The following is a 13,171-nucleotide window of genomic DNA, read 5'->3' on the forward strand; positions in this document are numbered from 1 at the left end:
GTGGGATACTGGGGATATTCGGCTTTTTTCATTCACTTGATGGCCCATGACGTAAGTACCATGTTTTACTGCCTTGTACTGTCAAACCGAACTAGGTCAATTATTTTTTTCCTCTTCAAAAAATAAAAAGGAGCCGGAGTCGCCCCCTTTTTTGGCGGCTCCGGCTCCGGCTCCGGCTCCGGACTATATTGTTTCACGGCTCCGGCTCCGGCTCCGGCTCCGGGCAAAATATGCCGGCTCCGGCGGCTCCGGCTCCGACTCCGGCTCCGGCTCCGCATCCCTGTGTGAAGGTGTATTATTTCAGAACGGACACTACGATGGTGCCATCATTTCTTGAGGTCAATTCACATTGAATGAAAATGTCTAGGCGATATTTGCGTCTTCATCAGACAACACATGCACAACACGACAATTTGTGGCAACAGGAATCACGAATCGTGTGACTTCAGAACCCTTGCTGGCCCCGCTACAATACGTTGCGAAACATGCAGTGCTGCCACCTGGCCGAAAGCGGATGAGTCACGCGTGTGGCGGTGATGGAACTATCACAATGATCAGAGCGGCGACACAAACGATTACACGATCACTCACATCGAACAGAGGTGCGATCTCACTCCCTGGCCGGCCCTGAGCAGCCATTCGCCGCCCCGCGCTGGGCACGATCGGTCGGGGGAGGGGTGCCGGCGGCCACCGGTTCAGCCCACACGGCTGACCGGTCACAGGTCACACGGAGACCGGTCCCTCGCCATCGTCACGGGACGGGATGTCACACCGCCCAGTCCTATCACACCACGGGCACGGCGCTAGTCGCCAGCCGATCACAGGTTCGTCTGCTGCGCCAGAAACGTCTTGATGCGCTGCAGCAGCTCCTTCTTCACAGAGTCTGGCACAAGAGCTGCAAAATGGCAGCGATAAGAGAAAAATTGGTTCTCATTCTTAAAAAAAAAAACTGACATAATTTTCACATAAAATATGAATGAGAATTGCTAGAAACTGCCGTATTGTTCATAAGCCGATACAGGCGAGTAGGTAAATGAAAAAGTGATTATCTGTGATTAAGGCGTATTTAGTTGTCGCAAAGTTATGATCATTTTGTTTTCATTGCAAAGTAATAAAGTAAGGCTGCCTACACTGACAATGCATAGATCGAGTTAAATCGCACAAATGATGGTGCACATTAAATGTCATATGGACGAAGCATGTCCACGTTAAGTCGGCAACTGTCTCGAATAATCAAATTACAGACCGTCAAAACGGCCACGCACTGACACATAAAATACAGGACTAGAGCGATTTGTTACGGACAAACTGGGCCTTCAGTAGTATAAGGTTTATAAAGTGCATCGGAGTGGAGCTGCAAGGCGTGGCAGAGACAAAGAGCCGAAACCGAAAACATCCACTTTTCATCTATTTTCTTATCAGTAAATAAAATGTACATAGAAAGAACTACAATCAAGACAGCTGTTACCCGACCACGGAAAATACTTCTGAGTATTGCCTTGCGAAAGCCCCGACTCATAGCGCCAGACCTGGCCATTCCGGGTAAAGGGAGAATTTAGATGCGGAAAGACTAGCATGCCCATCAAAGCCGGACGCCATATAGTCCATCCAACTCAACTGACTTTAGCCTGGCCGCGGCTGCTCCCACCAACCGCAGAGCATCGCGGACAGGGGTCCCATATGTCGAGCGCCGGAGCGACCCGAGCCCGAGCTCTCGCGACCGGAAGTTAAATATGCTCTACAAGCTAAGCTACTGGGCGAACTGTCCTCGGACACACCCCGACCCAGTACGCGGCCGCGCTGCCTGGTCCCGATCGCACTCGGCGCCGCGGGAGGACTCACCTCGCCCCTTGGGGGTGATGACGGTCACCAGGTCGTCGACGGTGACATTCTCCAGACCCTTCTCCCGCACCACCTCCTTGCACTGGACCTTGAGCTGGTCGCGCCAGCCGCACTCGATCAGCCGCGTCCGCAGCAGCTCTTTCAGCCTGGCCCGCGGGCGGTACAAACAGGTCAGACAATCTGGCAGCATCAGGAATCGGACAGCTTTCCATACAGTAGGCGATTGAGCTTGATTGAGAAGGTAAATTGGGCAAGATCAATTGGGCAAATTTGACCATTTGGGTGTGATATAGTTCAGTACCTATACGATATAGTACCAATAAGAGTGAAATTATGTTATGGTTCACAGAAAAAAATGACAAGTTGACACAAACTAATGTAATTACTTGCAAGTGTGAAGCAATACCAGATGGCAAGTTGATCTGTAGGAATTTAGAACAAAATCAAAACTATAATATAGACAATTTTGAAGCAGGATTTTTATTTGAAATGTCCTGTGTCCCTAGGGCTGTTCACGGGCCCTGTGTGCGGTCGGACCGCACACAGCCTCGAAGCTCCGCCCACTTCGTCCCTACGTCAGCCTTCCGTCACCGCACACAGCGATCGCTGTGGCCGGTCGGGACCGGCCACAGCGGACCGTCCACCGCACGCAGCCGTGACGTCAGAGCCGCCTACCCATCCCCTACCCCCACGCCTGCTGGACGCACCGCACACAGCGCACGCAGCAGTGTGCGGTGCCCGTGAACACCCCTCCTGTAATTATTTGATGAAAAAGGCAATAAAACAATGAAATAAACAACAGACTTCAATGAACATGACAACAAAAAAGGCGTCAGAAGTGCAAAACATGTTAATGCCTCGATATCAACTGAATAGTCAATAGCACACAATGCATCCCTGTTTAAGGTTATATCACCTTTCTTTTTCTCCTGTTTCAATCAGCTTCTGGTTCACAGATGTCCTCATTTGGGCTTCACGGCTGAAAAAAAGATAAATCATTTTGGGCATGTAGCACAAAAGCACACCTTGCTCCCATAGAAATGCCAAAGACTGATACAGATATGACCGACAGCAATTATTAGCATTCAGTATGAGCCCACTTGTTAGCTCTACATTTAAATATAACCATAGGACCAAACAACTTGAACTTACTCAGCCATGGTTGTCTTATTCAGGTAGATAGATACTGGTTCACAACGTAAATACCAATGGAAGGTATCTTCTTCAGTGCTAAAGAAGTGCAGAAATGATAGCCCTGGAAAGGTGGAAAGAACATTAACAAGCCAATGACTAGACTGAAGTCCTCATCACCTGGCAATGGCCTGCCTGTCCACTGACATACATTCCTACATCATGATCCATGACTGCAGTGTGGCAACACAATTGATAAGCCACACCAGACAGGGTAACAAATCTGCACCAGCATATTAACCGTGCTGGAAATGAAGACAAGACCTCATCTGCAGCCTAGCGAGCCTAGCAAGGAAAACATAATGCTGTGTAGCATGTTGTAGTGTTTGTGTAATTTGTTGGTTGTACAGCGAATTCCATTCCAGCATTTTTGTATAAGTTTTCATAAGAGTTAGCAAGGAGTAGTTTTAGCAAGGAGTAGTTTCTGATCAGTGGAACTTGCTATTCTAATAAGTAGGATTGGAAGGTACCCATCTATGTACAAGACTAAATGGTTTACTTTGGCATAAACCTACATTTATTTTACAATTATTGTAATTATTTTACTACATAGCTAAGAAGGCTACACTTATGATGAAAAATCGTAACAAAAGAACAATCATTCCCTGGCTAAATCGAGATGGTTAGGTTAGGTCCGTAGTTGAGATGGCAAGGGCAATGGCCCCCAGCGCTGGAATGATGGATTCGTGGTGCCTAACACCTCCATCATAGGCTGTAATGTTAACCCGCGCCCCACTGGGGGGGGGGGGGGGCTATTCATAGCCCCCCTCCCGTTTTTCTGCAATAACTTCCAAACCACTTGACGTATCGACGCCAAACTTACAGTACCTTCGGCTGCATCAATTTTACACCTTGTGTCAAAATATAAACTTCGTAGCTACCATAGGTCGGCCGGAAATGACGTCAGAGTGACGTCATGTTCGGCCGATTTCGACGCAAAACATTGAACCACGGCAATCGCTTCCAAGAGCTTAGTTTTTTTTTAAGCTAGATCCAATTTCTTTGGATGAAAGGACTCAGAATTGACTGCGCTATCAAACTGCTATCTGGGATTTTCAAAATTTCAGAGCCCAAAATGTGAGCAAGCCAAAATGCTAATAATTTTTACTTTGACCTGACCTGTGACGTCATTGGTGACCTCGAGGTCAATGAAATTAGGTTTCGTTCAACAGTTTTTCTGGGGCTACCAGACGCCGTTTGAATTTTGATGATCGGCCCAGTAGTTTCGGAGTTAGGAGGGGGGCTATGGAGAGCCTCCCCCCCTCCCCCAGTAGGGCGTGTTATACGCAGACCCCAGTGGGGCACGGGTTAACCAAGAGATTTGTTACCGTCATTCGGGGTGACTTTGTAAAACTTTTGCTATTTTCTTCAATGCAGGGGAGATCTGAAAAGATATTTTGAACCAGGGTTTGTTCTAAGATACCAAATGGGGAATTCTGTGCATGATGGTGTATATCTGAATATTTAAAATCACTCCCTTATATTTTATTTTTTTGGTTAAAAAATTATCATTGTCACACCAAGGTCGGGGTGACTATGATACCCCTCATTATTTGCATTGTAAATGAGTTGACTGGTCAAACAAGCACAGCAATGGGGGTGTCTATGATAGGTCTGTTTGTTTAAAAAAAAAGTATTTTGCACCAATGCAAACTTGATGTCTTTTTTCTTCAAAACATAAAGTGATCACAATTCACCCACTTTCGGACGCATGTGGTCACAAAACACTTAAAAATAACACTTTAAAATGTCAAACTGTAACTTTTGTGGGCAAGCACAACTGGCAAGGAGCCAAACATGTCACAAATGGTCACATCTTCACGTCTTGTGTGGTTTTCCTTCTCACCAGGTACAATCACAGTACTCTTCCATGACTGTGGTAGCATCGTTCATTTCACTTTGAATGCATGACACATGGTACCATTTCTGGCAGTTTTCACACCCTTCCCACTTGATGTTCTTGTCCCCTGTGGCTCCAGGGGGGGTTCCACCTCTCACAGATACTACACTTTTCCTCCTCCTCTGAGTCTGGCTCCTCTGCTGGCTCGTTTTCTTTGTCTTGCTCAGCGAAGCTTCGCTTCTTTGGTTTTGTCCCTTGCTTTGTCCTTTTCTTGTGTCCCAGACCCTGATGGCTTGAGGTGCTGTGCCTGTACTGCCATCCCTGCAAGAGCAGAGATCCTTTGCCCCCTTTTCCTGTGGTTCTGTGGTTTTCCTGTGGGCTATCATAGTCACCCGGGGCATTATCATAGTCACCCCGACGATCTAAGTCACCCCGAATGACGGTATCAGTAGCAAAACCTAATCAAAACTGATGTTTCAAAAATTGCTATCAAAAGGAGCAAAGAGAATGAAGCATTAACAGAACTACGTACATACAATCTGTAACCTCAAAGTTTGCCTTAATACCATAAGGTGGTACTATTAGAGACAGTGGGGGCGGTGAAACAGGGCCCTTGTATTGTAACTCTGCAATTTAGAGCTGCCAGTGCACTGTGCACCGATTGAGTGTTAGGCTTTGTGTGGTTGAAAAACATTCTTATGCCTTATTTTTTCATTTGAATGCTAGGATGCATGGAAAAGATGAAGTTGTCTGTTTTTATGACCATATATTATAGTCACCGTGCATATATGGTTATCGCCCGCCCACTCCAGCCGTTGATTGGCTGATCCAATTTTTGTTTGGCTCCTCATAGTTTCTCCAACTGTAATGGCCCTGCCTTACGCGAAAAAAGGGGGCATGACCCCGGAGGACCTGCCGACCACTGGTATATATCAATACTGATATTGGCATAGCCATAGCATATTGATATTATTCACGATTTTGAAGCGAATCAATGTGGCATTGCAGACATTTCAATTGTATAATTGGTTGTAATTCTGAATAGGGATTGCTAAAAAATATCGATAATGGTGGATAATACTTTAAACAACAAAACTCAATAACATTTCAATATCTCAAAAATGATCAGCGGCCGGCTAGTACTCTTGCCCGCGCTCACATACGTGCACGTTACCCCTGCACACAAAATAGCCGGCTGCCGAACAGCGCTCATGCACCCCGCCGGAAGCCGGTGCGCCGCGTTTTGCACTCGCTCAGCACTAGAGAAATTGATGTTCCAAAATATCGCATTCGGTTTTATGACGTCATACGCTTTTACGTAACCTCGACCTACCAGTCTGACCAGACCAGGGTATATTGAGTGAAGACCAGAGGGGTGTTTGTGGTAACCACGTGTGTCGCCGGCCGGCACGGGAGTTCCCGGCGCAGACCGATTCGCGCGCCGACTTGTGACGTCGCTACCCCGCCCCGGCGCTGGGGAGGCGGCCCAGGACGTGTCTGTTCGTGAACTTTGTCCCATCACGATGCGACCGCGTGTCTGCGGCCTGCGCTGCCGCAGTGCGTCGGCCAGTGACCAATCCGCGCTCCGATCGGCAGCCACGTGGTGTCCGAGTGCTTCTGCGCATGTCTGGACCCGGCCCGCTGCGTCGGGCCGCGCGCTACCCCGGGACTTCTGGCCGAGCTCTTGGCCCGAGCAGACGCGTCACGTCTGGCTCCGCGATTTGGCCCGTTCTGTCCGGGATTTATAACTTAGATTAGGCAGGGCATATTTGGCAAACTTGGATTTCATTCTCGTCTCTTCGTCGCTCCATTGTCTGATTCGCTGTTTTGGTTTTTGACTTCGTTTTGGTAATTTAAATATAACAACCCGCTCTTAAATTAATTCTTTTACTTGGGGCCGTTTGGATCGAACTGATTGAATTTTTGGAACACGCACCAGGTTGATATTTTCCATTTCTGATTAACGTAAAACCCAGTCACTGATATGTGGTGAACAGCCCCACAGCACCACATATTGGTGAGCCCGACGTGATTCTTGTTCGATTTTTTTCATACTTCCGGGTTGTCGCCTCCGCTCATTCCCGAATCAATTATTTTATATTAATTTATTCCCCCACATGGATTGCTATTCCGTCGCTCCACAGTGGCTTCTGCGCCACTTTTCCATGATGGTTTCTGTGCCATCTCTCCGCCGTGTGATGAGTTAGGCATTTATCTTCTCGGTGATTTTATTTCGGCGTCCCATTGGCTCTTTCGGATTTTGCACCCGGTGTTTTAATCTTTTAATTGTTCAGTGCATTGCAAACACCGGCTATACTTTAACGATCATGACGAACGACGGCACGATGGAACCCGCTCATGCTGAGCCGGTCCATCATGTGTCGATCAAGCCGCCGGTTTTTATGGACACCGCGGTTGACGGCTGGTTTGCTATTATGGACGCCCAATTTAACATTGCCAAAATCACCAACTCGCAGACCAAATTCTACCACGTTCTCTCTGCCCTGCCTCCGGAAACCATCTCGCACATTCCGCGTGCTGTCTTGAGCAACAAAAATTTCTCTGAGCTACAGACAGCCGTCACTGACATGTACGAAAAGACAAAGCCAGAGATGTTTGAGAAACTGATCAGCAAAACGCGTCTGACGGGCCGACCCTCACTCTTTCTAAGCGAACTCAGAGAGGTAGCCGACAAGGTTGGTGTCGGAGACGATCTCGTTCGGCACAAATTTATCCAGTCGCTACCCACAGGCATTGCTACGGCCCTGGCTTCTCAGCGCGAGCTCTCATTGTCGCAGTTGGGCAAACTCGCGGACGAGCTGGTGCCTCTTGTGCAAAACTCAGCTGCTAACATGGTTCACTGTCAGGATCAGGACCCACAGTCTGACTCACAGGCGTTCCTTGTGGCTCAGCAGCACCCAAGGTACCACAGGGCCACTCAGCCGCAGAGCCGAGCCGCCACACACTCCCCTGCTCGTGATGCTCGTGATTCAAGGGCGTCTCTCGGTCTCACGCCGTTCCACCCTGACCAGAAGCCGAAAGTATGCCGTGCTCACCTGTTTTTCGGCAGCCGAGCACGCACTTGCAAGCCATGGTGTCACTGGCCCGACAAAGCTGCTGATCTGACCATGCAGCCGTCCTCACGAGCTGCATCTCCCTCCCGTGCAGCCTCAGAGTCGGGAAACGAGAGGAGCAGGCCGTAAACGCAGCCCTCGGCCTGCCGCTCCTTAGGGTAACAGCCAAGGTGAATGATCAGCCCCTGAAATTCATCGTGGATACTGGCGCTGGTGTATCCCTGGTTCCACCCTCCTATGTGAATGGAACTCTAATTCACCCGTCCGCTGTTTCGATCACGACTGCCAGCGGGCAGCCACTGCGCGTACATGGCGAGGCCACTCTTGATATTGCCCTCCCCACACTCCGACGCAGTTACACATGGACATTTGTAGTGGCTGAAGTGACAGAGCCACTACTCGGTAACGATTTTCTCGCTCACAACTCGTTGGTTGTCGATTGTGGTTCCCAAGTTCTCCGCGACTCCACCACTCTGCTCTCTGCTCCCGGTGTACCGACGACCGGGGAGTCTGTTCATTTGGTGATAAATGATCTCGCTCAGGTGCCTGAGGCAGTGCGGCCCATCCTAGAGGATCACCCCGCTGTTCTCAGCCCTAGCCAGCCGGATTACACAGACTCGCCAATCAAAACCACTCACTTCATCGACACCGGCAGCGCTCCACCCACGTTCGCCAGCCCACGCAAGCTGCCGCCCGACAAACTAACCGCAGCAAAGCAAGCACTCGATGTGCTGCTCAAAACAGGAGTGATTCGTCCCTCTAGGTCCCCGTGGGCCTCACCCATTCACATGGTTCCGAAGAGTACCCCTGGTGAGTGGCGTGTCACCGGTGATTACCGCGCGCTCAACGCCGTAACCAAACCGGACCGCTACCCACTGCCGCACATTCAGAGCCTCTCAACCAAGCTCCACAACGCTCAGTGGTTCAGCAAAATCGATCTGCTCCGTGCATATCACCAGGTGCCTATGAACCCCGCTGACTCAGAGAAGACGGCCATCACCACGCCCTTCGGCTTGTACGAATACACCTTCATTCCAATGGGGCTTCGCAACGCAGGTGCCACATTCCAGAGGGTCATGGACGGCATCTTCCGAGACGTACCGTGCGTGTTCGTCTATCTCGACGATATTCTGGTATTTTCCGAGAACCAGGAGCAGCATGAGAAAGATTTGCGCCTCGTGTTCAGCAAGCTGGCTGAGCACAAGCTTCGCATCTCACTGGAGAAATGCGAGTTCATGAAGAAGTCGCTCATTTTCCTGGGTCATGACGTCACCAGCACAGGTGTCACACCTCCCAAGGCCAGAGTGAAGGAGATTCTGGACCTCCCTCTACCGCATGACTCAGAGTCACTGCGTCGCTATCTGGGACTCATCGGCTTCTACCGGCGTATGATTCCGCGATTCGCCGATGTCACGTTCCACCTGACCGAACTGATTCGACTCAATCCAAAAAGCAAAGAACTGACGTGGACAGAGGAACAGACTCAGGCGTTCAGTGACAGTAAAGCGGCGCTGGCTGGCGCCTGCACTCTGCCACACCCAGTGCCACACTGCGAGCAGTACGAGCTCGTCACTGACGCATCACAAGTCGCGGTGGGTGCCGCGCTCCATCAGATTGTGGACGGAGTACCCGTTCCCATTGGCTTCTTTTCACGGAAGCTCAGTCAGGCCCAACAGAAGTACGCCGCGTATGACAGAGAGCTACTCGCGGCTTATCTGGCCACACTCCACTTTCGTGACATGATCGAAGGCCGCCACGTTACCCTGCGAACGGACCACAAGCCACTCGTGCGCGCTTTTCACAGCCCGCACACGGCTAAGTCTGACCGCCAACAGCGCCACTGGTGTGTCGTCACGGAATACATCACGGAGGTCTCGTACATTCGTGGCAGTGACAACGTGGTGGCGGACTGTCTCAGTCGCCCGGTAAATGCAGTGTCCCTCGATGCATGTGACCTCCATTTTATCGCGGCGGCTCAGAAACAGGAAAAGGAGAGAGACGCCGACAGTGCCGATTCAGAGCACCAGGATTCCGAGTCAGGTCCAGGATCGCGCTCAAACCCGCAGGACACCTCCCGATTGGAGCCAGTAACACTGTCTGGCGACATCACAGTCCTGTGTGAAAACACTGGACCACATCCACGCCCGTACGTACCAGAGGCGTGCAGGCGCGCCGTGTTTGATCGTTTCCACGGCCTGTCACACCCGGGTAGGAAAGGCACCACCCGTCTCATCAGCTCTCGCTATTTCTGGCATGATATGCGCCGTGACATTGCGCGATGGGTGAAGGAGTGTGAAGCATGCCAGGAAGCCAAGGTGCACAGGCACACTCGTTCTCCGCCCGGTCGATTTGATGTGCCCTCGCAGCGGTTCGAAACTGTACATATAGACATAGTCGGGCCGCTGCCCCCGTCAGTACCCCACGGGCACCCCTTCACCGCGCCATTTCGTTATTTGTTGACATGCATCGATCGCGCCACGCGTTGGGTCGAGGCCGTGCCGTTGGTCTCGATCACCGCGGAAAGTGTAGCCTCTGCTTTCCTCGACACTTGGGTGTCCCGGTTCGGAGTGCCACTGCATGTAGTCACAGACCGCGGCTCCCAATTCGAATCAGAACTGTTTTCACACTTGTCTTCAATGATAGGTTTCCATCGCCTCCGAACCACTGCTTATCATCCGACATGTAATGGGATGGTGGAAAGAGTCCACCGAACGCTCAAAGCCGCCATCCGGGCGCGCAAGCAAGAGTGGCTGCGCGCGCTACCCGTCGTTTTGCTAGGTTTGAGAGCTATGCCAGCAGAGTCAGGTTTTTCGGCATTCACTGCCGTCACAGGCGCGCAGGTGCTGTTTCCCCGCTGCGCCGTCGAGAAGGTCCCCGTCGGGACAAAGTACGTCCAAGAACTGGCAAAGCGTATGTCAGAAATCGATTTCGTCACACTCTCACAGGGCTCGAACCACGCCCGCACACCACCGACGCACGTGCCACCCGATCTCATGACATGCACACACGTGTGGGTACGCGTTGACCGCGTGCGGCACTCTCTGGAGTCCCCGTACCGCGGCCCCATGCGAGTCATCAGACGCAGCCCTAAAGTGTTCACGTTGGAGCTGCCGACTGGCGCCCACGACACTGTAAGCGTCGACAGACTCAAACCGGCACACATGCCGCCACCTGAGGACACGCTTGGTCCGAGCAGTACCGAGCCTACGGCTCCGGAGCAGCAGCCGTCACCGTCGACCTCGCTCGGGCCCCTCGCCACTGGGGCGCCCGACGAGCCGACACCGACGCCGACGACTACAAGACCGTCCAGCAAGAGGACTTCAAAACCTGGAGTGACGTCTTCCGCATCGCCGGCCAAGGACGACAAGCCGTCCGCGGCTGCGCCGGTGCACACCCGCAGAGGCCGCCGCGTGCAGTTCCGGCCGCAACCGGACTTCCGATACTTTTGAGTGCGCCCGCGTACGTGCGTTCGAGGACGATCCTGATCGCGTGGCGCCGACAGTGAAGTGATAACTGCGTCGCGCGGTGTAGTGATTCTTGCGTCGCGCAGGACCGTGCAGTGACAATTGCGTTGCGCCGTACCGTGTAGTGATTATTGCGTCGCGCAGTGAAGTGTCGATCGCGTCGCGCACCGAGTGATGTGAAAAGTGATTGTTTTGGCTTATCGTGTATGCGCTCCGCGCTGAGGCGGTGAGTACTGTGGTAACCACGTGTGTCGCCGGCCGGCACGGGAGTTCCCGGCGCAGACCGATTCGCGCGCCGACTTGTGACGTCGCTACCCCCGCCCCGGCGCTGGGGAGGCGGCCCAGGACGTGTCTGTTCGTGAACTTTGTCCCATCACGATGCGACCGCGTGTCTGCGGCCTGCGCTGCCGCAGTGCGTCGGCCAGTGACCAATCCGCGCTCCGATCGGCAGCCACGTGGTGTCCGAGTGCTTCTGCGCATGTCTGGACCCGGCCCGCTGCGTCGGGCCGCGCGCTACCCCGGGACTTCTGGCCGAGCTCTTGGCCCGAGCAGACGCGTCACGTCTGGCTCCGCGATTTGGCCCGTTCTGTCCGGGATTTATAACTTAGATTAGGCAGGGCATATTTGGCAAACTTGGATTTCATTCTCGTCTCTTCGTCGCTCCATTGTCTGATTCGCTGTTTTGGTTTTTGACTTCGTTTTGGTAATTTAAATATAACAACCCGCTCTTAAATTAATTCTTTTACTTGGGGCCGTTTGGATCGAACTGATTGAATTTTTGGAACACGCACCAGGTTGATATTTTCCATTTCTGATTAACGTAAAACCCAGTCACTGATATGTGGTGAACAGCCCCACAGCACCACATGTTCACGGGCACCAAGTCTGACTGATGCGTCGTTAAAGGGACCCTCCCACCTTAACATTAGTTTTGAGGTGAGATAGCCAAATTGGTGGCCATGGCCTGAAAATACCGGTTTGGGCATTCACAACATCGAAAAATGCTTTAATTCGGAGATATGGAGTTTCAAACTTGCAGTTTTCGGATTCTAAGGGGCTAATGCATTGGTATGCCCCCTTAGAATTTGTGACGTCAGCGGAGATCTAACGATTTTTAAATCTTTTACTAAAACGTTTGGCAGCACGCGGTGGTATATGCTGCTTCTTGTGCTGCTTTGCGCGCAACAAATGCCGCACTTTCAAATAAAGTCGCTAGGAACAGCGGAGATCCCAAAAAGTAAACAAAAGTAAAAGTCTAATATCTTGAAAACCGGTGAATATTTTTCGATTAAATTTGGTAGATATTCATTTTTGCTCTTTCTGAACCGAGCGACATCACTTTCATGCCAATTCATTAACTTTTTTGAAGGTGGGAGGGTCACTTTAAATAACCAAGAAAACAAACAAACAATCGACCTACCAGACCGTACATACCTCGACTACACGCAGATGAAGGCATGACCTCTTGACATGTCAATTTTCTAGCCGAAAAAATATGCATTTATGGCTCTAGACTTTGACGGGGAAATATCATCTACCCCGTAGTGAAAATAATATAAATAGGTCAATCTACATCGTAACCTGCTCATTATAACTTGACCGAGCCTATATGGCCTGATCATGTCAACACGACGTCGCATGCGTGGCACACCCACACGCCTGCGCAGCATACAGCTTGTTGTCAAAGTCCACATTGAAAGGTCGATACACAAAGCAGAAAGGTGACTTTGTACCATTGCCAGTCACTATTGAGGTCTGTT

At 51.0% G+C, this 13,171-nt stretch overlaps 1 protein-coding gene across 4 annotated transcripts; it reads right to left on the reverse strand.

Moving 5' to 3' along the window:
- Nucleotides 1-277: 277 nt before the first annotated feature.
- On the reverse strand, nucleotides 278-6,119 carry LOC122372352 (transcription and mRNA export factor ENY2-like). Of its 4 annotated transcripts, none has more exons than XM_043349455.1 (5): nucleotides 6,048-6,119; nucleotides 2,995-3,097; nucleotides 2,759-2,821; nucleotides 1,843-1,988; nucleotides 278-895 (listed from the first exon to the last, which is right to left on the reverse strand). In XM_043349455.1, exons 2-5 carry the CDS (start codon nucleotides 3,000-3,002, stop codon nucleotides 819-821), a joined length of 294 nt encoding a protein of 97 aa, XP_043205390.1. In that variant the 5' UTR covers nucleotides 3,003-3,097; nucleotides 6,048-6,119; the 3' UTR covers nucleotides 278-818. The 4 variants fall into 4 exon arrangements, with proteins under 4 accessions (XP_043205390.1, XP_043205389.1, XP_043205392.1 ...); XM_043349454.1 differs by having other exon boundaries at nucleotides 6,037-6,101; XM_043349457.1 differs by having other exon boundaries at nucleotides 6,017-6,051.
- Nucleotides 6,120-13,171: the final 7,052 nt, after the last annotated feature.

The sequence above is a fragment of the Amphibalanus amphitrite genome, unplaced genomic scaffold (assembly GCF_019059575.1).
Source record: "Amphibalanus amphitrite isolate SeventyFive unplaced genomic scaffold, NRLGWU_Aamphi_draft 001349F_arrow, whole genome shotgun sequence".
Classification (NCBI taxonomy): domain Eukaryota; kingdom Metazoa; phylum Arthropoda; class Thecostraca; order Balanomorpha; family Balanidae; genus Amphibalanus; species Amphibalanus amphitrite.